The sequence below is a fragment of the Schistocerca americana genome, chromosome 8 (genome assembly GCF_021461395.2).
Source record: "Schistocerca americana isolate TAMUIC-IGC-003095 chromosome 8, iqSchAmer2.1, whole genome shotgun sequence".
NCBI classification, from domain to species: Eukaryota; Metazoa; Arthropoda; class Insecta; order Orthoptera; family Acrididae; genus Schistocerca; species Schistocerca americana.
The window spans coordinates 430826945-430853022 of NC_060126.1; the positions used below are offsets into that span (position 1 = coordinate 430826945).

The 26078-nt window shown below is 39.9% G+C and overlaps 1 protein-coding gene across 3 annotated transcripts in view; it reads right to left on the reverse strand.

Annotated features, from left to right (window-relative positions):
• LOC124546003 (jmjC domain-containing histone demethylation protein 1) overlaps window positions 1-26078 on the reverse strand; it is a 127909-nt gene that overhangs the window by 91298 nt on the left and 10533 nt on the right. For all 3 annotated transcript variants that reach the window (XM_047124976.1, XM_047124974.1, XM_047124975.1), the window contains exons 7-9: window positions 25903-26064; window positions 15090-15287; window positions 4786-5061 (exon numbers count right to left, since the gene is read on the reverse strand). In XM_047124976.1, coding sequence (XP_046980932.1) covers window positions 4786-5061; window positions 15090-15287; window positions 25903-26064 — 636 coding nt within the window. The remainder of the gene's footprint in view (window positions 1-4785; window positions 5062-15089; window positions 15288-25902; window positions 26065-26078) is intronic.

Consider the following 26078-nt stretch of genomic DNA (forward strand, 5'->3'; position numbering starts at 1 on the left):
CCTCCAATACTAAATTGGTGATCCCTTGATGCCTCAGAACATGTCCTACCAACCGATCCCTTCTTCTGGTCAAGTTGTGCCACAAACTTCTCTTCTCCCCAATCCTATTCAACACTTCCTCATTAGTTATGTGAGCTACCCATCTAATCTTCAGCATTCTTCTGTAGCACCACATTTCGAAAGCTTCTATTCTCTTCTTGTCCAAACTATTTATCGTCCATGTTTCACTTCCATACATGGCTACACTCCATACGAATACTTTCAGAAATGACTTCCTGACACTTAAATCAATACTATGTAATGAAAAATACCCGGAAACCCCCCAAAACATACATTTTTCATATTGGATGCATTGTGCTGCCACCTACTGCCAGGTACTCCATATCAGTGACCTCAGCAGTCAATAGACATAATCAGAGCAGTATGGGGCACTTCTTGGAACTCACGGACTTCGAACATGGTCAGGTGATTGCGTGTCACTTGTGTCATACGTCTGTATGCGAGATTTCCACACTCCTAAACATCCCTGGGTCCACTGTTTCCAATGTGACAATGAAATGAAAATGTGAAGGGACATGTACAGCACAAAAGTGTACAGGCCGACCTCACCTGTTGACTGACAGAGACCACCGACAGTTGAAGAGTCGTAATGTGTAATAGGCAGACATCTATTCAAGCCATCACACAGGAATTCCAAACTGCATCAGGAACCACTGCAAGTATTATGACAGTTAGGCAAGAGGTGCGAAAATTTGGATTTCATGGTCGATTGACTGCTCATAAGCCGCACATCATGCCGGTAGATGCCAAACAACGCATCGTTTGGTGTAAGGAACATAAACATTGGACGATTAAACAGTGGTAAAACGTCGTGTGGAGTGACGAATCACGGTACACAATATGGCGATCCGATGACAGGGTGTGGGTATGGTGAATGCCCGGTGAACGTCATCTGCCAGCATGTGAAGTCCAACAGCAAAATTTGGAGACGGTATTGTTATGGTGTGGTCGTGGTTTTCATGGAGGAGGCTTGCACCCCTTGTTGTCTTGCATGGCATTATCACAGCACAGGCCTACATTGATGTTGTAAGCTCCTTCTTGCTTCCCACTGTTGAAGAGCAATTCAGGGATGGCGATTGCATCCCTCTAATGGACTGGCCTGGACAGAGTCCTGACCTGAATCCTACAGAACACCTCTGGGATGTTTAGCAAACGCCGACTTCATGCCAGGCCTCACCAACCGACACTGATACCTCTCCTCAGTGCAGCACTTCGTGAAGAATGGGCTGCCATTACACAAGAAACCTTCCAGCACCCGATTGAACGTATGCCTGCGAGGGTGGAAGCTGTGATCAAGGTTAAGGGTGGGCCAACACCATATTGAATTCCAGCATTACCGATGCAGGGTGCCACGAACTTTTAAGTCATTTTCAGCCAAGTGTCCAGATACTTTTGATCACATAGTGTATCTTCATCAAAGAGTTGGGTGCACTGAGTACTTGGAATGCCTGCTTCACAGCGTATCAAGAATGGAATCTTTCTTTTGCCATGCACTGAATGAAACACTGATATTGTATGTAGGAAAAAAACCAATTCTAACTAGCTGCTCCGCAGGTTCAGTTAGGCTATTTTAGTTTCTTAGTGCTATTTCATGAGTGTATCTTTCTGTTAACACGGAATGGAACTGCTGTAGAAGGTAAAATACACTGACCAGCATGAAAAATGCAACACTTCAATTTCTAACAAAACTTGAAATTTATTTTACATTTATGACACTAATGCACTATATGATGATGGGACATTGGGTACGGTCCCATCTTGAGTGTCAAACAATTAAAAGAGAACAACAATTATAAAAAAAAATAGCAAATTAAGCCAGAGATGCACACTTCACAGAAATTTGGAATAAGCTCATAAAGATAATGCATGACTGTTTTAATGTTATACACTTCACACTTTACTTCACAGATCTTGGAGGCTATCTCTGAGACCTCTGTTAGCTCCTAAGTATGTATTGCCACCTGTTGCACCAATGACGGCATTCACCCTATCAGGCATGCTCCTGATTAATGTGGTAGTGTCCTGTTGATTAATCATATCCCATTCTTCCAGCAGGGTGTTCCGTAGGTCCTGTAGGGTCTCTCGACGGGCTCTTCTCCCCAGCCAGTCTCAAACATGCTCAATAGGATTCAAGTAAGGGCTTCGAGCAGGCCAGCCCACAGCATGAATCCCTATTTCATCTGCGAACTCTTGCACAACTCTCGCAACATGTGGTTGTGTATTACTGTAAAATCATCACCAATAAATGGAGTGAAAGGCCCAACACGCTCCAGAAGGATTTCCTCCACATACAATGTACATTAAGGCTCCCATGATCCACGAAGACCAAATCCGTTGTTGCAGCTGTATTGATTCCTGCCCACACAATCACAGAACCACCATGGAAAGGTGTTCTGGATGAGAATGTGCAAGGGAAATACCTTTTCCCTGGCATTCTCCAGACCCTCTGTCTTCCGTCAGGTGATCGGAGGCCAAATTGTGACTCATCGGTGAACAACACTTGATCCCAATGTCGTACTGTCCAGCCAAGATGTTCCCTTGTGAAACATAGTCAAGCTGTGCAACACTCTGGTGAGTTCCGGACCCGTAGCAGGTCTCCTGGACTGACGATAACCATTCAAAAAAGACTGGAAGAAGTTATCTCACTAACATCGACCCCTGGATTTGGTGGAGTTGATTTCATGCTTCAATAGCAGTGGTGTGATGGGTGCGAAGAACTTGAAGTTGTGAGAAGCGGTCATCTATCTCCGATCTTGCTCTTCTTGGGCCTGTTTCTGGTCTCCTAGCAAAGCCTCCAGTTTCCTGGTTCTGGAAACCGTGAAGGTCTAGCTGTCAACATTCTGCAACATAATGCACGCTGCAACCATGTTCCACCAAAGCAACAGCTTTCACGGCTTGTTCCGGGCTTAACAGCATGTTTACTCCAGAAAGCTTATTATGACAATCAGAGAAAGATCCTACAAACACGTGTGATTCTAAGGGGGACACTTCAGTGCTACAAAAGTGGGAAAACATTCAGTGATGTGTTTCCCAGGTTGTGGAGGAAACAACAACTGAGGCTAGTACAATAAATAATCAAAACTTCTTTTGTTTGTTCACAAAGCAATGTCAATAACATGTCCTGTATCAAACAATTGTTGTAGTGCTTCATTTTGAGTAAATAGATAATTACACGATGATTACATATCATGTATTGGATGTTGCGGTTTTTGTGTCGGTCAGTGTAGTTACCAATTAAAACAGATGTTTTCTCTCCTTTAATTGATGGACACACTAAAACACACTTTTCTCTCTTTTGCACTTTCCAATGGACTTACGAAATTTGCGTAGTAATTTATGGCTTCACGGACAGTCTGGAGCACATGGTGGCTCACCACTGACTACTAATGTTGAACTGTTTAGGTGCATAACACAGTGCGGAGAGGCTGGACATCAAGCGATTTGTGAATGCAAGCATTGGTGGTTGTTGACACTGGTGTCATCATCCTTGTTGTCCCACTGCTGAGAACTTGAGCAATTCTACTGAACCGTAAGACAGATATTGTTGAACTTTAAGCTTTCTACCTACTGATGAAAGTAATCAGTTTGCTTAACAATTTCTACCACTTCTCTATACAACCTGTAGCAGAACCAATTGTGGGTGGCAGAACTTGCATTTTCTCAAATAAAATCTTGTCTTCCTGGTTGCAAAGTGCATTACACTACAGTTGATTAACCAGTTTATCCTCAACAACACTTGCCTTTGTGCTCCTCTACACACTATTCCACCATCCACATTGTGATACACTTGTACACTCATCCACAACTACATCGTACCTAGCTGAGCAGACAGTCATGAATCTTCTTTGTGGGTCTTATATATTACACTAATGTTCTGTTTCTTAAAGAAGGTGCCCTCCACAGACGGGGATAAAGTGTTGGGTTCTCTACCAGATCCCAGAAGACCACAGCATAATAGCCCAGGGGAATTTTAGCAATTTTAACTTTTCCATGCTGAAACTGTATCTTCTGTATAACAGAACTGTTACTCAGTGTGGGAATGTGGATAAATGGCTGCGAGCAATTCTACACCTAATACAGTTATCTCAAAATTTAGAGCATTTAGAGCAAAAGTACTAGCAGTACAAATTGTTCAAAGAGAGTGACCATTGCTAAAAATTAAATGTTCAATGACTGTAAATACTACTTGGAGGGCGAAACCACGGTAGTATCATTATACGTCACTTACACAATTTTTTTATCCATGAACATTGTTTCATTAAGTACAAAAGGCAGAAAATATATAATTATGTTAATGCAAAAGCAGGTGCAAATTAACATTGTTAACATAGGAAATCTGAAGGATACGATTAAAATATGTTGTAAATGGTGAAAAAAGTTAATTCCAGGAATGCAAAAGTGGAATTATAATGTATTACTGCTAAACAACTTAAAAGTAACCCTTATCTTTGAAACAACAATGTTCAGGAATGTGTTGAGCCCAAATTTAGAGAGGGTCTAAGGACAATTAGTGCAGCTCTTAAAATGTGAAGCCGACACAGGAAGCAAAAAGGTGGCTGGAGATATTTAGTCCTTATCAACAGTACAGTGAACTTCAAACAACATCTTTGCATTTTATTATCTCAATAGTTCCTGACGTGGGAGTGCCAGTAACATATAAATAGTAAATAAAATCATTAAAAACATACTTAAAGAGTTTATAGTGCAAACACATGAATGAATCACCTGTAGACATTGCCTCATGATGCAGGTCTGCTTGGCTCTGCCAGGTCCACCAAATTTAACCATATCCAAACAAAATGTACATTCTCCACAATCAGACCGCTGGCACGCCTCACAACGTTTACACCTTGTTCGCCTTCGTCGGGGTCCACTATTCTGTCCCGCAGCTCCTTTTCCACCCCACGATGCACGACCCAGCTTGTGTTTTGGACCTGGGCCACCCAAAGATGCACGGTTACCAGAGTTCCGTGCCAGTGGTATTCTCCCAGGTATTCGATCCTGTTAACAAAATTCTTGTGTTACTCCAACAATGAAATTACAGAGTAATGAATAATATCTTGCACTTTTCAAATGGGATGTGGTTACTTCAGGCTAAGTAGTTATGAGTGGCCAAGGTGTAGTTTTTAGGTAACTTTCTTTTAAGATAGCTCTTACAAATACTTTATGCTTGTGGCAAAAAGTCATCTGTTTATGTTCCAGAAACTTATCTGTTACCCACAACTAACTCTATGTGTGTCTTCCAACAACACAACTATCACCTAACTACTCAATCCATATGTCTGAATAAACCAAATGATTGCCAGCTATTTATAAACTTTTGATGGTGTAAATAAAGGATTATTGCAGGTTATAAATGCAAATGAATACTTTCAGAATACTGAGCCACAAATGCTGCCAACTATCTTCAGGAGAAATGTCAGTGCTGTCGTTAGACAAATGTTTTGTTAACTAGTGGTTCCTTCCTCTGGGAGGAGCGAGAGGTAAAGGGTAAATTGGAGAAGGTTATGAAGGTCTGTGCAACGAGTCTTTTCTTTTTGACTTTGCTGAATAAATCCCCCACTCCTCCCCAAGGAAGGTTGGTTTCTGGGGTTAAAGGGACCAGACTGCTACGGTCATCGGTCCCTCCCCAAGGAAGGAACTATTAGTTATGAAAGCTAGGATCATATACATACTTTTAAATGTGACTATTGGCAATATTGATATTTTACGTGAAAGTACAGACTAGCCAGGAATTTTGTATCACAAAATTAATTTTTATCTAAAAACAAAGATGATGTAACTTACCAAACGAAAGTGTTGGTATGTTGATAGAAACACTAACAAACACACACACAAAATTCAAGCTTTCGCAACCCACGGTTGCTTCATCAGGAAAGAGGGAAGGAGAGGGAAAGACGAAAGGATGTGGGTTTTAAGGGAGAGGGTAAGGAGTCATTCCAATCCCGGGAGCGGAAAGACTTACCTTAGGGGGAAAAAGGGACAGGTATACACCCGCGCGCGCTTACACACACACACACACACACACACACACACACACACATATCCATCTGCACATATACAGACACAAGCAGACATATGTAAAGGCAAAGAGTTTGGGCAGAGATGTCAGTCCATGCGGAAGTACAGAGGCAAAGACGTTGTTGAATGACAGGTGATGTATGAGCGGTGGCAATTAGAAATTAGCTGATGTTGAGGCCTGGTGGAAAACGGGAAGAGAGGATATATTGAAGGGCAAGTTCCCATTTCCGGAGTTCTGATAGGTTGGTGCTAGTGGGAAGTATCCCGATAACCCGGACGGTGTAACACTGTGCCAAGATGTGCTGGCCGTGCACCAAGGCATGTTTAGCCACAGGGTGATCCTCATTACCAACAAACTCTGTCTGCCTGTGTCCATTCATGCGAATGGACAGTTTGTTGCTGGTCATTCCCACATAGAAATCTTCACAATTTAGGCAGGTCAGTTCGTAAATCAAGTGGGTGCTTTCACACGTGGCTCTGCCTTTGATCGTGTACACCTTCCGAGTTACAGGACTGGAGTAGGTGGTGGTGGGAGGGTGCATGGGACAGGTTTTACACCGGGGGCAGTTACAAGGGTAGTAGCCAGAGGGTAGGTAAGGTGATTTGGGGATTTCATAGGGATGAACCAAGAGGTTACGAAGGTTAGGTGGACAGCGGAAAGGCACTCTTGGTGGAGTGGGGGGGATTTCATGAAGGATGGATCTCATTTCAGGGCAGGATTCGAGGAAGTCGTATCCCTGCTGGAGGGTCACATTCAGAGTCTGATCCAGTCCCGGAAAGTATCCTGTCACAAGTGGGGCACTTTTGGGGTTCTTCTGTGAGAGGTTCTGGGTTTGAGGGATGAGGAAGTGGCTCTGGTTATTTGCTTCTGTACCAGGTTGGGAGGGTAGTTGCGGGATGCAAAAGCTGTTTTCAGGTGGTTGGTGTAATGGTTCAGGGATTCAGGACTGGAGCAGATTCGTTTGCCATGAAGACCTAGGCTGTAGGGAAGGGACCGTTCGATATGAAACGGGTGGCAGCTGTCATAATGGAGGTACTGTTGCTTGTTGGTGGGTTTGATGTGGACGGTTGTGTGAAGCTGGCCATTGGACAGATGGAGGTCAACGTCAAGGAAAGTGGCATGGGATTTGGAGTAGGACCAGGTGAATCTCATGGAACCAAAGGAGTTGAGGTTGGAGAGGAAATTCTGGAGTTCTTCTTCACTGTGAGTCCAGATCATGAAGATGTCATCAATAAATCTGTACCAAACTTTGGGTTGGCAGGCTTGGGTAACCAAGAAGGCTTCCTTTAAGCAACCCATAAATAGGTTGGCGTACGAGGGGGCCATCCTGGTACCCATGGCTGTTCCCTTTAATTGTTGGTATGTCTGGCCTTCAAAAGTGAAGAAGTTGTGAGTCAGGATGAAGCTGGCTAAGGTAATGAGGAACAAGGTTTTAGGTAGGGTGGCAGGTGATCGGCGTGAAAGTAAGTGCTCCATCGCAGCAAGGCCCTGGACGTGCGGAATATTTGTGTATAAGGAAGTGTTGTTTGTTGGTAATGAGGATCACCCTGTGGCTAAACATGCCTTGGTGCATGGCCAGCACATCTTGGCACAGTGTTACACCGTCCGGGTTATCTGGATACTTCCCACTAACACCAACCTATCAGAACTCCGGAGATGGGAACTTGCCCTTCAATATATCCTCTCTTCCCGTTACCCACCAGACCTCAACCTCTGCTAATTTTAAATTGCCGCCTCTCGTACATCACTTGTCACTCAACAACATCTTTGCCTCTGTACTTCCGCCTGGACTGACATCTCTGCCCAAACTCTTTGCCTTTACATATGTCTGCTTGTGTCTGCATATGTGCGGATGGATGTGTGTGTGTGTGTGTGTGTGTGTGTGTGTGTGTGTGTGTGTGTGTGTGTGTGTGTGTGTGTGTGTGCACGTGCGCGTTCACGCGAGCGAGAGTGTATACCTGTCCCTTTTCCCCCCTAAGGTAAGTCTTTCCGCTCCCGGGATTGGAATGACTCCTTACCCTCTCCCTTAAAACCCACATCCATTCGTCTTTCCCTCTCCTTCCCTCTTTCCTGATGAAGCAACCGTAGGTTGCGAAAGCTTGAATTTTTTGTGTGTTTGTGTTTGTTAGTGTCTGTATCAACATACCAACGCTTTCGTTTGGTAAGTTACATCATATATTTATATTGGTGATATAACAATTAGTATTACTGATAAGAAATACTTAAAACAGATCACAGCACACTGGTTTCAAGAATAAAAAGTACTTACACAGGATAAATCATCAAACATATTCGAGGAGCAATACTACGTAAACCGTCTTTTTATTATTCAGATAGACAAATAGTGGTTGTTTTATTTGCATATTGTCCTATCTGGTATGTATTTCATACATTCACTTGAATATGAATGCATGGCCACACCAGCGCAGAATTGGCGATTGCAAACCAGCCAATATCAGCCATTGTGGCTGATTATCATCTTTCTAAAGATTTGATTTGGCTATATATATATATATATGTGAGAGAGAGAGAGAGATTAGGGGAAGTTAAAAATTGGAGACTGGGGAAGGGGGAAAGGAGTTAGCAGGTTAAAAATGACAAGAGTGATCCTTCCACCATAAGAAGAAGGGGTGCAGATATAAAGGAAAAATTACAGACAGAGTAGGATGTAAAAGGCAGTACATTAGTACGCAATGTGCTATTTCTAAATCTGACATGATGGAAAGAGTACATTGAGAAGAACGAACAGATTATTGTTACACATTTATAGCCACCACCAAATAGGCAGAATACATAAAAGGACATAAGAAAACTCCCCATTTCTGATGTATCCATTACCAAACTGCTGAGCTGCCATCTAATGTAGGACTCAACTAGAACCGAGTGCCTTATACACTATGTGGCCATTTGAATCCCCCTCCCCATCAACACTAGTTGTTCTGAATTCCAGAGACAGGACTTTGCTCTCAAACTTATCCACTCATCCCAAACACCCTCCTGGACTACTCTTTCATTGTTAGAAATGTATGCTTTATTTTTTGCTTATTTATTTTTAACCTCACAATTGCTAGTGCTCCTGTCCCCACCTTTTCTCCTCTTTTTCCGTTATTCAGGGGATATACATGGACAAAAATTTCCTGGATTACCTGGTTAAAAATACACTTTTTATGGGGTGAAAATACACTGGTGGAAGTGCATTTTTCTGTTTTACGTGACAATATACTTTCCCTAGGAGCTGTAAAACTTATCAATCCTTTGAATGGCAAAGGCTTTATTCACCAGCATACAACATCCCAGCACTTTAGGAAATGAAACTCAGCACAAAACAATGCTTTTCAGAAAGATCTTTGATGTGTGGCAACATTTACAAGGCATATTTTCGTATTACAGACATATAACCACCAATTCCACCAAATACAGCATGGTAGCTTCCAAAGCACTGAAACTGAGATGAGACCTTAGTTTCTCCCAGCACATGCAATGTTTGAGTAACTTACGGGAATGCAGCTGGGTGGTGATTTCAACAACCATTGAAATTTCAACAGGAGCACACCCTGCATTTTCAAAGCAAAACTGCAGCAAGTAGGTGCTGTGCAAGCCAATTTAAACATAGCATACACACACACACACCCGAGAAAACACTAGTGCCATCACAAACCTAAGACGACTGAAGTCAGAAGTTATCAATAGTGAAATTAATAATTATCGGGTGAGGTAGCATAAAGTCTGTCCCTCTGTTTTTCAAAAAGTGAGAGAGTGGGATACCATGCAGAATTTGTTTTTGTTTAAATTATAACTTCTACAACTGTCATCTTTGGTTTGGTTTGTGATGGCACTAGTGTTTTTTGCTCCAGTTTTGCCTTGAAAATGGCAGGGTGTGTTGCTGTCAGTATACCGGCAGTTGTCGACAATATCGCTTGGCTGCATCTCATCAGTCAATGAAAGTAGACATACAGAGCGTAGGACATGTGATGTAGTCGGCCTACAGCAACATCACTGTTAAGTAGTGCGATCACACACATAGGAAAACTTAATGGTTTAAATTAATACACACACAGTATAGCTACACGAAAAGCTAAGCTTTCACATGTAATATTAGTCTTTTTTAGCGTTTGTTACTTATTAAGATATATCAAACACAAATGTGCCAGTAAAATTTTAAATACGAGAGTAAATGGCTGGTCTTCAGGGTGTGAAATTTTCTAAGCGGCTAGTCCTTGAAGTGTTGAATTTTGAATGAAGTCAAATGCTCTATAATTTAAGAAATTCTTTGCTATCTCCGTCCTACAGCAATTGACACATTTTGGTGTCAGCAGATGCGTCAGTGTGCACAGTGTTCTGTTGTTCTAAGTGGCACATGCTCTTTGCCACTAAAGTTTTATTTTGGCATCATTAACTTGTTTATATTTCATTGCTGCTGTATTATACTGCAGAAGAGGGCTAAAGTAAAGTTCTTAGTTAAGAGTATCAGAAAACTACAAAAATTTAAATGAAAACTGAAACACTGAAAATTCCTGGAATTTTAAAAATCCTGAGTGTCCCTTGGCGTATACATCATGTTCTTTCTCTCCATTTCCTCCTCCTCCACTGATCCGTCCACACTCCTCTCACTGCCCCTTCCACCATCTCCGTACTGAAACTGACACTTTACACTAGAACCTCACTTAACATGCATAACGAGCAAAAAAAATTGTAAAAAGATGACTTAATGTTTCGCATAATGATTGACAATGATTTAAGAAGATTATCTTGGATGATGTCAAAAGGTTGCTCTTTATAAGGATAAATGAAAAACAATTACAAAGCACCTCTATTAATAACATGATTTGTGAGAGGCGAGAATGATTTTCACCGACCTCGTTAAGACGACGCCAGGATCAGCGGCCAAAGAAGTGTTTAAGGGAAGCTGTGGGTGGTTTAAGAAGTTTAAGAGAAGAATTGGCATCCACAGCATTGTGAGGCACAATGCAGCAGCCAGCTCAGACACAAAGGCAGCAGGAACTTCATCAGCAACTTCAAGATACTCTTAGATTCTGAGGGTTATCTGTCGCAACAGGTTTTTAATTTTGATGAGACAGGTCTATTCTGGAGAAAGATGCCAAAGCATAATTTTATAACAGCAGAGGAGAATGCATTTCCTGATCACAGGCTAATGAAAGACCGTCCCACAATGTTATTTTGACGCGATCTTTTTTGTGACTGGATCAATGAAGTGTTTGATGCTTTTGTAAAAAAAATATTTGCTCGAGATTAATCTGCCACGCCATGTCTTGCATGTTACGGACAATGCTCCCGCCCATTCTCCCGGCCTACAAGACAATCTCTTTAAGAATTTCAAGATTCAATTTATGTCTCCAGCATCACTCCGTTACTCCAGCCTATGGACCAGCAGATTATTTCTAACTTTAAGTAGCTCTACACTGCATCACTCTTCGAGCACTGGTTTGAGATGACACGCTACCGAACTCACTCTCAGAGAGTTTTGGAAATATCACTTCAACATTGTCGCCTGCATGAAGATGATCGAAAAAGCGTAGGAAGAGATTACCAAGAGAACAGTCACTTCTGCTTCGAAGAAGCTTTGGTCGGAATGCACTGTCAAATGTGACTGAGGCGTTTTAGTCAGTACTTGTGGAGCCTGTAGTCAATGAGAGTGTGTGGCAAAGAGTATGGGACTAGAAGTTAGTAACAATGATATCAATGAGCTTATGGAAGATCACAGCCAAGAAATGATCACTGAAGAGCTTAAGCAGTTTAAGTGTGTTTCACACCAGGAAGTTGTGAAGAAGAGTTCAGAGGAAGAGGAGGAGGAGGAGGAGGAGCAGGAGGAGGAGGAGAGGGCAGTAACAGCAAAACAGCAATCTTCTGGCACAATAAGAGAAGTGCTGAAAGCATGGGAATCGATTGCATCGTACACTACTACACTACCACACGCACTACAGTAACATTTTTAGCAAGTGTTGAAGTGTCGGCAGAAACAAGTGACTATAGATAGCTTCCTAGTAAAACATAATTAGTTATGTAGTGTGAATAATTGAGTACATAATACTGTAAGTACAATTTTCTTTCAATAAATGGCATGAATATGATAGAACTTTTAGTACTTTTTCTGCATGGGATGCATTATCGTACTTTACATTAATTTACATAGGATAAATTGTTTCGCTTAACGAGTGTTTCACACTATGAGTAAAATTCTGGAACAAATTATGCTTGCTATGTGACGTTTTATGGTAATTGATATAAATTTTCTATTTCTTTTTTATTATATTTCCCCTTCACAGGATGGAATTGACACTCACTGCTACCACGATTGCGATTCAAATCAAGAAGTGCTGTTGACATCATTGCTGAGTGGGGTTGACTCCTGTCATGTACAAGGCTGTTACAACATTTCAATGAGGAGTTCTATTTTCAAAGGAAAGTCGCTACTCACCGTATAGCGGAGATGCTGAGTCGCCGATAGTAACAACAAAATGACTGTCACAAACATGGCTATCGGCCAGTAAGGCCTTCGTCAGAATTAGATGACAAACACACACACACACACACACACACACACACACACACACAAACGCAATTCGCACACATGGCGTAAGCCTTACTGGCCGAAAGCTTCATTTGACAGTCTTGTATGGTGAGTGGCAACTTTCCTTTCCACAATAATTTCAATAAAGAAGCTCATCAACACAGTACTCTTGTTACCACACATATTTTAAACTTTGAGTATTGAATATTTGTTAAATACTGTCCTGCAGCATCAATACATTGTAAAACATATTTGTTATATATGTATTCCATCAGAGCTGAAATTCATGCTTTATTATGTTATTTTATTTTTTCACTATTACCTTTGAGCAGGATTCATTTACAAGCAACATTTGCATAATACTGGATCTCACAGGCAGCACACTGGAATGAACATTGCATTCACAGTGCCTATTTACAATGCTGAAGTATGTTCTATTGCTTAGTAGCTAAGGTTGCCAATGGACAGAAAAATTCTGTTTCAACTCTTAAGTCATCAGACTTCCATAGATTCCTTCAAGCCCACAAAAGTGTAAAGTTACATTGTGTTTATAGTAAATATACATTTGTTGGTTGTTTACTTACATCTTGGGAGTCTTAAATGTTATTTGCTCACAATGGCATTTTGCCTTGTCATATTTATGATGTATCTAAACAACTGTCTTTTTATTCATCTATTTGTAAGTCAAGTCTGTTGTTGAATTTTATTACCTTTGAGGAAAATTAATTCTGATTTATGTAAAATTTAGGTTTGTCTTTCATTCTGAATTATGTATCCACCAAGAAGGATCTTGCCCAAGTACTCAACATATTTTTCGTTTCTAAGTTTGATTTGTTCATTTAAAAATATTACTTCGTTTTGTCAAATGTGTGTGGATCTACTCAAATGTTCACATAGCTCCCCTTTCCCAATTGACGAAGCACTCAAAGATCACTGCTACGTCTACTGTAGAGTGCCATTCTTCTTTAGGATACATATTGAATGTGGAGTGGTTGTTTTCACTTTTGTTACGTATTCTTTGTATCTAATATTAAATTTTCACCCTGCTTATCCATTACACATGACAATTGCTGTAATTAATTTTATACATTGTTGACTTGTAATTTAGAATTATGGCTATTCTGTGCACTTTGTTCAATCATACTACATTTTCTGTGCAATAGTTAATTTTAAGATTGGTATTACAAAATGAGTAACTTAGTTTTTGAGAAGTATTCTCTGCAGACATGGAAAAATATACTACCATAAGAAAGATATGTGGAACACCCATATTAAAGTGCATTTCATAAAATCCTCAAAACAGCTCAGTGTGTTAGAATTTTTCTTCATATTTAATACTGTGCCTAATTATGAAACATCCTGTTTGGTTATCAGTGACATTACTGTAGATTATATTTACGTAGAAGACTACAACCAGACCACAATGGTCCTACCTACTTATTAAAGGTACATTCCAATGTTCTCATTCAGCATAATTTGATCTTGGAGTATGACCACCAATTGTTCAAAAGATTGGTTTTGAAATCAAAAAACATAAACAGCAGGCTATTCTTAAATACCACAATAAATTTCACAAACAAACCCATATAATTATTCTGCAGGGCCCTGCAAGTTTTGATGCCTTTCTTCTCTCTCCAAATCACCTTTCTGCTGACTTTTTTTATTCGCTATTTACATACACTTGTCGAGTGTAAATCAAGCTGATGAAACAAAACCTCTTGAACCTTGTGTGCACTGATAAGTATCTTTCAGCCCACAATGAAACAATTCCTGTTGTTTATTTATGCAATACTCACTTGGCACAATTACTATAATGGTACAATTTTCATTGACTGAAATGGTGCATTCACAAATGTCTATCTTCTTCACGTACATCAAGCAGTTCACAAACAGCCAATTTCAGTTTATTGCCATCATCAGATCTGTTACAAAGTAAGGTGTATACCTACATGTACAGAATGTTTGCCTTTGACATACTTATCAGACTACTACTAATGGTATGTATGGCAGTCAGCAATGTTATATGTATTCTTAGATTTTCTGTATATTTTGGCCTGGGCCAATTGAAATTATTTTTGTCACTTTAGTGTTTCTTCTATTTTGTAAGAGATCTGATGACAGTAGCATGCAAAAACTGGCCATAGTGAATTGTGTAGTATAGGTGATCAAGATGGACATTTATAAATAAAATACCGGACACTGGAGCAAACTCTTTTACAGACCTTTATGTCATTAACTGGTGAAATGGTTTAAGTAAAGAAAATCACTGAATTACAATCTGAGTGCATATTATTTTAACTCCATACGCAAGTTAATCTGTAGATAAATCAATAATGTATTTATTTTAAATGCAATTGTTTCCAACGCCCAAACATGAGAAGTATAAAATGACACACAGAACCAGAACATAAGTGAAAGTGAGCCCTAAATTTTCATTCATGATGTTGACAAGTTATAATATTAAGAATTATTACTCACCTTAAAGCTATCATCAGGCCTCTGTAGAATGCACTTTCCAGTAACAGCAGCTTCAGGATTGTCATTCCTATGCCTTTCAACAAGAGTCCTCACATCTTTAATTAATGCAATAGGATCCCTTATCAGTTCAGGCACATTCTTTTTATTCGTAGGTAACGAATGCAGGAACATTACAATTGCCTTCAGACCATGGAGCTCCTAAAAAAATGGAAAATTGCCACAAATTCTCAATCAACCACAGCAAAACCCTCGCACATTACGGAGACATAATGCTAATGACAAACAGAGAGAGACTTCAGTAGTTTCTTTCAAATTCTCATCTAAAGTGTGCCTAATTACTTCAGTCATTTATTCCAAATATCCAATGCGGGAAATAATACAAAAATGTTCTTGGTGATATAGGTGACATGAATATTTAGTGCAATCATAGCACTATTATATTATTATATTAGTTTAATCACACTGAGATATGAAGCCACGACATCTTGATGCATCCTGATCAGTGTGTCACAAAAACTTGCAAGAGACAAGACAGCAATTACCAAGTAGGGAGCCTACCAAATCAGTTCACTCTGTTCAACAATGTAATACAAAAGGCAGCAGATAGCAGCACTCAAGTAAACGCCATACTCCTCGACTTCCTGATTGTATTCTATCCAGTTAATAACTGTAACCTGGTGAACAAAACACATTGTTGTAAAATACGAGGACAAGTTCGTAGTTGGATTGATTAATGTTATAGCAGATAGCAGTTCATATTTTTCAGTTTAACAAGAGCAGAGCAAATAATGAAAGAAATGATAAACAACAGAAGAAATCATGGGGTCCACCAAAGACTGAATCCCACACATCCGATTTTTGTTGACCGACATTTAGTCATCAAGCCACGCTGCTTTCTAGCAATAATTCCAATGCATCTTGTATATAGCTTCTTCTTTTTTTAAAAAAAAAATCAGAGGTTATGGAAAAATTAATCACATACCAACTCGCAGAACAGAATAATTTTAACATTCCTTGAATATCACATACATGGTAAGTTTGGACTACAGTATAACTGAACTTCCTCGCAGTCTTTAATTGAGGGCCAGATTAGGGCTTCAAATTTTTCACAAAATGTTCTGACCAATTGCGCTATTGGAGAATGACTCAAAAACCAAAATCACAGCATTGGTGAGTAGTATACGGATAGCTCACTGCCAGCAATAGGTAATGGTCTACATTCAATTCCTAGACCAGCAAAATGTTTTCAGTCTGTCAGTTTTGAAAGAGCGTACACTCCACTCATTCTAGATAAAATACAAATCTATACTACATCAAGATTAACAGCACAATCAAGAACCGCATTTTGATTGCACCTTACATCATGAAGTCGCTGAGGTTCGCAAAAAAAAAAGTTTCCAGAATGACAGGTACAATCATGTGACAAGCAGTGTTCTGCTAGTCTTACATCTACATACATACTCCACTAGCCAACGTATGGTATATGGTGGAGAGTACCATGCACCACCATATCATTCCCTTTCCTATCCCACTTGCAAGTGGAGTGAGGTGTCAACTGTCTATACGCCTCTGTAAGAGCCCAATTTCTCTAAGCTCGTCTTTGTAGTCCTTTCGTGAAACGTAAATTGGCGGCAGTAGAATCGTCCTGCAGACAGCTGCAAATGCCTGTTCTCCAAATTTTCTCAGTGTTTCGCAAAAAGAATGTTGTTTTCCCCGCATGGATTCCCATTCGATTCACAATGGATTTGCATGTTGATGGGATCTAACTACAACATGGTCACAGGCCACCTGCACAACTTTGTGCATCTTAAGTGGATAGTAGGCCGCTGTGGCCGAGCGGTTCTAGGCGCTTCAGTCCGGAACCGCGCTGCTGCCATGGTGGCAGGTTCGAATCCTGCCTCGGGCATGGATGTGTGTGATGTGCTCAGGTTAGTTAGGTTTAAGTAGTTCTAAGTCTAGGGGACTGATGACCTCAGATGTTAAGTCCCATAGTGCTTGGAGCCATTTGATTTAAGTGGAAAGTACATCAAAAGAGCATTTCATTTGTGCCAAGATAGGGTGGTTTTTATGAATACTCTGAATCTCGGTTGTACTGAAAAAACTCCTGAAGTGTTCCTCTATTAACAATTAACTGTGACCCCGGCACCTGTACCATGTTTGACACGTATTTTATCAATTTCACTTGGTTGAATATTGTGTTTCCAATGCAGAAAAGGTGGACCTTTACACTTAATGTCCTGTTGTGCCACTGGTTTTCTTTTCTTTGCACCACGGCATCGAAGAAAAGAGGGCCTATCTTTTCTTCTATATAGTCCACTGCCATTGGAAATCTTATTTTAGTCAACACATAAAATAAGGGAAAGGCAATCACTCCTCTACAGATGACTGATGTGTGGAGAATAGAAACACATAACAGAGAACTGTATTCACACTGACTTTGTAGCTCTGCTTTCTGACACAGTGCAACATACAGTATAACGCCACTTTAACATTCTCGGAATTAACGTTTTCCCACCGTTTACGACATTTATCATAATTCCCATCAAATTTCCTATGCCCATAAAATGTTCATTTTCACCAATTTTGCGTTCAACATATTTAGAATTTTCCCATGATTTACGCATTACAAAAAATGTTTGTGGAGAAAATAATACGCTGGCATGATGTTGGCCGTCCAGCGGTGTTTACAAATATTACATGGTTAAATTCCATAACACCAAGGCACTCTATTCAACGAATTTGAACCAGTAAATATGTAAAAGTTGGAACAACTTGTGCCTTATCTCTCACCGCTGCCACCCTCTGCTTGGTGTGGTGGCTGATGGGAGTAACTAGTTTGTTCTAATAAATATATCATGACCAATCACAGCCATTTCCAAACTGTCTCTACTGCGCAAACACACAGTTTCTTGATTGTTGTTATCACTGTAACACCTTTGTCGAACCATACTTAATGTAAAAACAAAATTGTTAAGGCTTTCGTGACCACTTGTAGACAAACTGCCTATTGGCTTCTGTCTCGGGTTCTTCGGCCGATGTTCATCTAATGATTTTACTGATGTTTCGCCAGCACGAGTGGCTGGCATTGTCAAAGCTTCACCCTCCATTGCCAGTGGTGAACTGGAGCCAAGCTCGCGGCCGCAGACTATATGTACCTGGTGCACCAATGTCCGAGGGCTTCTCCTCCGTCATTTCTAGTGCAGTTCTCCTCTTGCTACCTGCGACGGTTGTTCGCTGCAGTACGGGAAGCCAGGATCTGTTTACTGAAGGCTTTCCTCTTTCCTGTTGAAACTGTTCGCGTGTTTTTGTATTTCTACAGCTTCTCTAAACAAGCGTGTGATAGTGCTTCTCCACAGCCAGAACTTCTGTGTCGGTGAATTTTATTACGTGGTCAGTCTCACTCAGTGAGTGCTCTGCCACGGCCGATTTCTCCACCTGCCCCAACCTGCAATGTCGCTGATGTTCTGATCCTGGTGTTGATTGGTCGTCCAGTCATTCCGACAAACTTTTCCGCATATGCACGGTATACAGTATATTCCCGACATTGCATATGGCCCCTTTTCTCCTTTTTCTGATCTAAGACACTCTTTGATCTTCCTTGTTGGTATGAAAATCATGTGTTTTGTAGCACTACTTGACACTGTCATTCATTTTACACTGCTCAAAAGTTTTTAGTTTAAACACAGCACAATTTATGTATTTTTTTCATGCTGAGCAAAATGTGTCTCGAGAATTTATTCTTGTTGTCAAGTGCAGTATTTACATATGTATTTTTTGTGATGTTACACAAACAAACAATATCAGTGTCAGTTTGCACGTGCGTGGTTTTACACGTAACTGAGGAAGCACAGTACCTAATAAACTCTAAAGGCAACTACAGTACAAGGGATGCAGAATAACACATTCAACCACCGCATAAAATACTTCTGTATATATTTGACAACAATAAAAAATTCTCGAAACGTGCCATGCTAAGCATGAAAAAATACATAACTAGTGCAGTATTTCATTCTTTAAATAATGAATGACAGCTGCAGGCTTTAAAAACAATGATTATGACATATGAAATTGAGTCAAATGTTCCTACTTCCCAGACAGTTATCAGTTCCAGTTACATCAGCTGTTTTCATTACATAATAAACCTTTATCTGAATATAAAAAAGTCTCTGACAAGTCTTTTGATGCCTGTTATGTACATATATCATACATAAAGGGCGAAAATGCAGGGAGTATCCCATATCTAACTTTCACAGATTAAAACCTTATTTCCCACATTTTACACCATTTTTTTTAAAGTCCCTTGAAAAGTGTTAATGCAGGGTTACACTGTAGATCTATGATGAAGTTTTTGTGCAATGACAACAAAAAGGAAGTTTAAGTGCAAAAGAATGCCATTCTTCTCTGTTATGTGTTTTGATGACTTTTCTCCTACTAGGACCACCATTGGAAATTAGTTTCAAGAATTTTCCAGGACTCAGGAGCTTTTTGAAAGTGAACAAAATTCGACTAGAGCAATGCAAAGAGACTCTCACTATAACCATAGGTGATGAAATATAGGTGTACCACTATGATACCACTTTGACCCCAAAATGAAGGGGCAGTCTGAGAACAGTACTTTCCAGGTGCAGAACCACCCACTAAAGTTTAGAGAAGTTGGAGCTATTGAACAGTCAATGCCGCGCATACGTGATTGAATGTTTGCCTAAAGTCAACACCACATGAGAGCTACAACATCCAAAGCTGAAGAGTGAGAACCTTCTTCTGCATCATAACAATTCCTCAGAACACACGGCTGCCAGAACTAAGGCTTTTTTGGAAAAGGAAGGAGTGAGAGTGTTCCAGCACCCACCCTATTCACCTGGCCTGGATCCGTGTGACTCCTTCCTCTTCTCGAAGCTTAAAGAAAAAAATTCGTGGGCAGCATTTTTCATCCAATAAAGAAGCTGTCACAGTATATACCACTGATCAAGTGACTTCCCTTAAGAAGCTTGGACTGAGACATTTTTGAAGTCGTATACCGGTGCTCATGGAGAGTATTTTGAAAAGTTGTCACATGTATACAGTAAATTAAAAAAAAACTGAATTTCTGATAAAAAGCTTTTAGCATAACCCTCAGACATCAGCTAGGCAGCAATTAGCGTACAGCATTCTACAAGGGCATGGTAAGTAACCAACTGTCTACTCACATGAATGTCCATCATCAAAACTGGCAAATTGCAAACTTGACCATCCAGTTGCAAAACATTCTGGACCACAACACAAATGACTTCAACAGCTGCTCCTCTACATGGGCCATTTGAATACTCCTCCTCTGTAAGTTTCTCTGAACAATGTAGGTACGAATTTTATCTCCAGCATATCCTGCACTCTTGCAGTTCCCTTGGCCTAAATCTCCACTAAACAGGTTCCCACTACCTCATCTTACCTTTACCCGTATCTCTTCAGTCATTCGCCATGCCACTCCTTTCCCATCCAAAGAGTATACTACCTTTCTCTCCCCCCCCCCCCCCCCCCCCGAGCATTCTTTACCCCTTTCCACTCATTTCCCTTATCTCCACCTCGGTCTCCCCTCCTCTCCCGTCTCCTTATACGCTCTACCATCTCAGCTCCTTTTGTCTTATGGTGTAGCCATTGAGTGGCTTGTTGAAAGATCTGCCCCACGCCATTCTCCAACCCCCCCCCCCCCACCTTTTGTCTCATGCATCCTTCTTTACTCCTCCCAAATGCCATCAGCACAGATAACAGCTTTCAATAATCGATAATCAATAATCAGTTTTGCCCTGGCCATGGGAGTGTGAATGTGAATGTATACTTTCACTAGAAAAAGTGTAACAGCTCAAAACTTAGTATGAATACTGTTTTCTGTTACATGTTTCAATGCCCCACACACAGTCCACTACAGGTACGTCATTGCCTTCCCTGTATTTTATGTATTGTTGCATCCAGAAATTCTCAATAATCAAAAGTTTGACAAGTAATTACATTCCTGTAGCAGCACTACACGAGATCGGGTGACCGATGATATATCCGACATGAGAATATTCGCAGCAGAAAGTCATAACAATAATGCCAAACACACACATACATATGTACTAACTAATCTTTTCAAACCAGTCATTCATAATGCAAGGAGTGTGGGGATGGAACAATGGCAGAGCATTTTCATATTTTGCAGTGAAAAATGTTTCATAAATGGTAACGCAGAAAAATGCACATGAAGGAACAAATAACATTAAAATTCTACAACCCGCTGTGAACCTGTATCCATCGTGTCGCAACTCTCCAGAAACTATATTCTTTCCACACTGTGTCAAAGCAATTCTAAAAAAGTCTTGAAAATATGAAAACTAGACAATAAATATGAGAGTCAAGCATTTTACATGCACCAAAAGAAAAATCGTGGAAGAAAACATTTCTCTGATGAGCTGACTTGTCCAAAGCACCAGACGATTCTTTAACATACAGACCCATAGACGTAAATATATGCACAAAACTTACCACACCTTCTATTAATTTATTTGTAATTTCTACTGTGCGATTAACTCCAAAATATTCATTATGTTTGAAGAAAGTTCCGTCTCATAATAGAATTTGGGATTTCTCAGTACTAGCGCCGCTTTTAACGATAAAAGAAATTCGACAGAGGCATTTTTAACCAAATGTTTCTGTAAAAACAACAAGGAATATCTTTCTAAGATAACTAAATAAGGTGCAAGTCATCATGCCTGAAGCAATAGTGAACTTCCAAATTTCATCATTTTCAAAATGAGCTAAAAAGATTTTCTGTAGTCAATCTCCACATTTGTTGCAATTAAGTGTAATTAATGGAACCAGTAGGTCGGCTGACAGCTCCCAGATACAAAATTTTATTTTATCCACAACAACACACTTGTGACAGCCTGCATCTGTACAGTAATGGTTCTGTTTTATCAAAAAAAATTTACTATTGCCAGTCACATCTCTTATTTGTTCAATTTACCTAACACACTACATATATTGACAAACAATTGCAATTATAAAGTGTTTTTTTTTTTTGGTTTTATCTATACCAGTGTCACTGAAACATGTCACTTCAAGGTCACTCCCCAAGCGCTATAAAGTTGGCAATATAACTGAAAAACAAGTGAGGAATGTGAGGCACTGCGTCTTCTAAACCAGTAACAGGACCTAACAAAAACCGGTTCTGCCGTCGATACTACCCCGTTGCCAGCTTCCATGTAAACATTGTATGTTAGTGCGTGACAGCCTGCCTTCGTGTTGTGTTACCACCTTGACTACAGTTTCTGTTTACTAAACAATGTCAGCAAAACGATGTATTTCACCAAGCAACAATCCTTTGTGCTGTGGCTTTGGAATTACTACGAAGGACACGTGAGTTTTATGAGCAAGAAAAACAATTTGTTTCTGTTCATGGGCATGCGTCGATTCTAGCCGATAAAGTTTTAGAACATACCTCAAACTGTAGGACTCAGTCAAAGAACAGTTACAAGGAAGGGGGGGGGGGGGGTGGTACTTCAAGACTTTCAAGATACTGAAGTAAACTGTGTGGAAGAAAGCCCCTGTGGAGGGAAAAAAATGACAGGGTGTTTTAAAGTACTCTTGGAAAGAAAAAAAAAAAAAAAAGCTGCCTCGTCCTGTTATAGATATTTATAGAAGGAAAGGATACCCCCCCCCCTCCCCCCAATAGCAAAGTTGCTAATTTCTTTAAAAGAAAGTTAACGTTCCTCAGGGGGGAAAACATCACTTAAGATGGTATTAAAGAGTACGGGCTTCCATTTTTAAACAGTTAGATGGATGAAAACAGTTACTTGAAAAATCTCACGTCGTCGGAGCTTGTACCATTTTCTTACACAAAATCGTAGGAAAGGACATACACTCAGTCATATGGTTAGACGAAATCTGGGCCAATGCTGGAGAACCAGCTGCACAGTGGCCATCAGCCAACAGGAAGAGGATCCAGATTAATTGTGGCCCATACAGGATCTTCAAACAGCTATGTGCCTGAAGGACTTTTAGTTTTTCTATCGCGAAAAACCAGTGACTATCATGAGGCTATGGACCACCCATGGTTTCTACAATGGTTTAAGAATCTGTTACTCCAGTTTAGTGATCTGACCGTTTGTGATGGACAATGCCCCATAATATTCTGCGATTTTAGATGAAACTCCCAGCACTAGTGACCGTAAAGAAACTACGGTGCAGTGGTTGCAGGTGAGAGACATTGCTGCAGACATGAACACGACAAAGCTGTTGTACTCACTCATAAAAAAACAAAATAAGCCTGTTATGCCGAAACATGTAGATGAAATTGCAAGTGAACAGGGTCACTTGGCAATTAGGCTACCGCATTATCACTGCCATTTTAATCCATCTGAATTGGCTTGGAGTGAAGTCAAGGCATACATTAGAAGTAACAACAAGACTTTCACTATAACAGAAGTGGAAAGACTGCTACGTGGAGGTCTTGCTGCTGTAGATGCTACCTGATGGAGGAAGAAAGTAGACCATGTGACTAAACTCATAAGAGAAGCACAGGCTATAGATGCGATTATATATGAAAATGAACAATTAATGTTTTCTCTTAATGACAATGATGATGAAGACTGTTTTGGTGCAGATTCTGATGACAGTAAAGGAGAACTGCATGGAATTGTGCCACTGACATCGTGAAAGTAAATGTATACAGAATTAATTCTTTTTCTCTGCATTCCAGTAGGCTATGCATGTTTTGCTTTATTTTTTTCTATGAGTGTGGACAGCGTGTTCTTCGGTATGCTTAGGTTTACATTATTATACGACATTTTACGTGCAGCTATTATGATAACAATTTGGAACGACTTTTCATAGATATTTTCATTAAATTCGTGTGTTGTTATTTCTTGGTTTCATATACTATCAAACGCTTAGTCTTTGTCTTCGTACTCTCTACTGTCAGAAAAAATGTTCTTTGTTGTAATTACGTATAAATGTTGATCGTAGCTTACATTTACAAAATGTACTTCAGAGTTGTGGGCGTGTGCAGTGGCAGCTATTGCAACCTTGCAATCGCAGTATAGCCAACTAAATGCGAGCTGTCAAGTAACATGTTTTACCGGCCCGGGTACACATCTTACGACACATGTGACGCTTTAAGCATGTGAGCTGCTTCAACATCATGACTGATGTCAAAAATTAATCGCCAGATACATCTCATGGCATTGAAGATAGCTATGATAAAATATTGGGAAATACTGTGATCCTCTAGGTCATGAGGGTGCAACTGAAATACAATTTACTTACACTGCTACCCAAAAGAGATTTTAAATGCATATGGAAAAAATGTACAACAATATTTTTGTCACAGAGTGATACTTTTTACATCTTCGAAGTCTAGTGGAAAAAAACATTACACTTAATGAGCACTGAAGCATTCTCCAATGTGGCATGTGTGCTTTAACTGACTAATAATGGGTGATGTGATACAATAATATATTCCTGTGTTTCGGAAAAAAAGCTGCTGCAGAAGTGTAAGTTCAATCACATGCGACAGTATGATTATGCCATACAAAAGCTTCAGTCAATTTGAATGTACAAAAAACGGCATTGAGCAGTTATTGACAATGGCAGAAAATGTTAGAATGCAATCACTATCATAAAACTTTATGGACATAATGCCTATACTTCGAAAGGATCAGACTTATGTAATCTACACACACACACACACACACACACACACACACACACACACACACCTATGGAATACGAAGTGTAAGTAAATTTCAGAAGGGGGAATTCATGCAATTAACTACATGCTTACGTTGGCAATATCTGCCACGCGGGATCGATCATTGGACTTAAAAGGAAAGAATGCCAACCAGGTATGTATATGGAATGGCTTTTTTCTTTAACCACAGGAAAAGTTAATACTAATGACTAACGTGATGATTTCAGAGTGCTAGCTGCTAACAGACAATATAATGCAAATGTAGAGATTTAAAAAAATCTGCTCTCCTAGTGGCGGCAGAAGAGTCGAAGGGGAAGGAAGAGAGGTGAAGGAAAAGGAATGAAGGGTTTAGGGAAAGGGATACAGTTTAGAAGTCACCCGGAACCCGGGGTCATGGGAGACTTACCGGATGGGATGAGAAGGAGAAAAGTTGTTAAGAGAGTAAGCAAAGCACAGTACGAGGGGAAAATACATTGTTTTTGGGGCCAATTCTATGAATGTATAAGAATGTAGTTAACATAGCAATTGGTAGATCTTAGCCTGCAGAATTCATGAAATTTGTGTTTTCAGCACACACACCTCATTGCAGATTTATCATTTCAGACGGTATGATTACAATTGTCTAAATGTAACAAGAAAGTGTAAAGACTCTTATCAACATAAACAGCAAAAAATGTCAATTTTAGACAAATGTAGAATGTGAAAGAAGTGTGTTAGAGGTAATGGGTATAGATTATGAAAGTCCACAAAGTTTTTTCTGTTGTTGTGATTTGCCTTCCTTAACATTTACTGCCACTCTAAATAACTGCTCAGCCCCATTTTTTTTTATATGATGACTAGCGATTAGTCATCAAATACAACACATTAAATAATAGTTCTCAATATGGGCACCACGTAATACTCTTACTACCTGTTTCTGTGCAATGAAAACGAATTTTCTTTCTCATAGATAAGGTTCCCCATAATTTAATATCATGCAGTTCTTACATCACAGCTTGTTTACAAAACGATTAGTTTATCTTAGCAAAATTACTGTTATGTTCCACCCAACAATTCTATTTTGACAAAAGAAATTTCATAAAATTGCTAAGATATTGCGAAAATACATACCTGAGGGGTTAGATGAATGTGTTTGTCAGGATCAAACTTTGTATCATTCTGTACGCCAGCTCCTTCATCCAAATGTGATCTTCCTAATAAACAATGTACATAACGCTCCAGTACATACCACAACATTTCTGTGAAGAATGGGTACCTGAATTTTTGGGGCACCTGCAAAATTACAT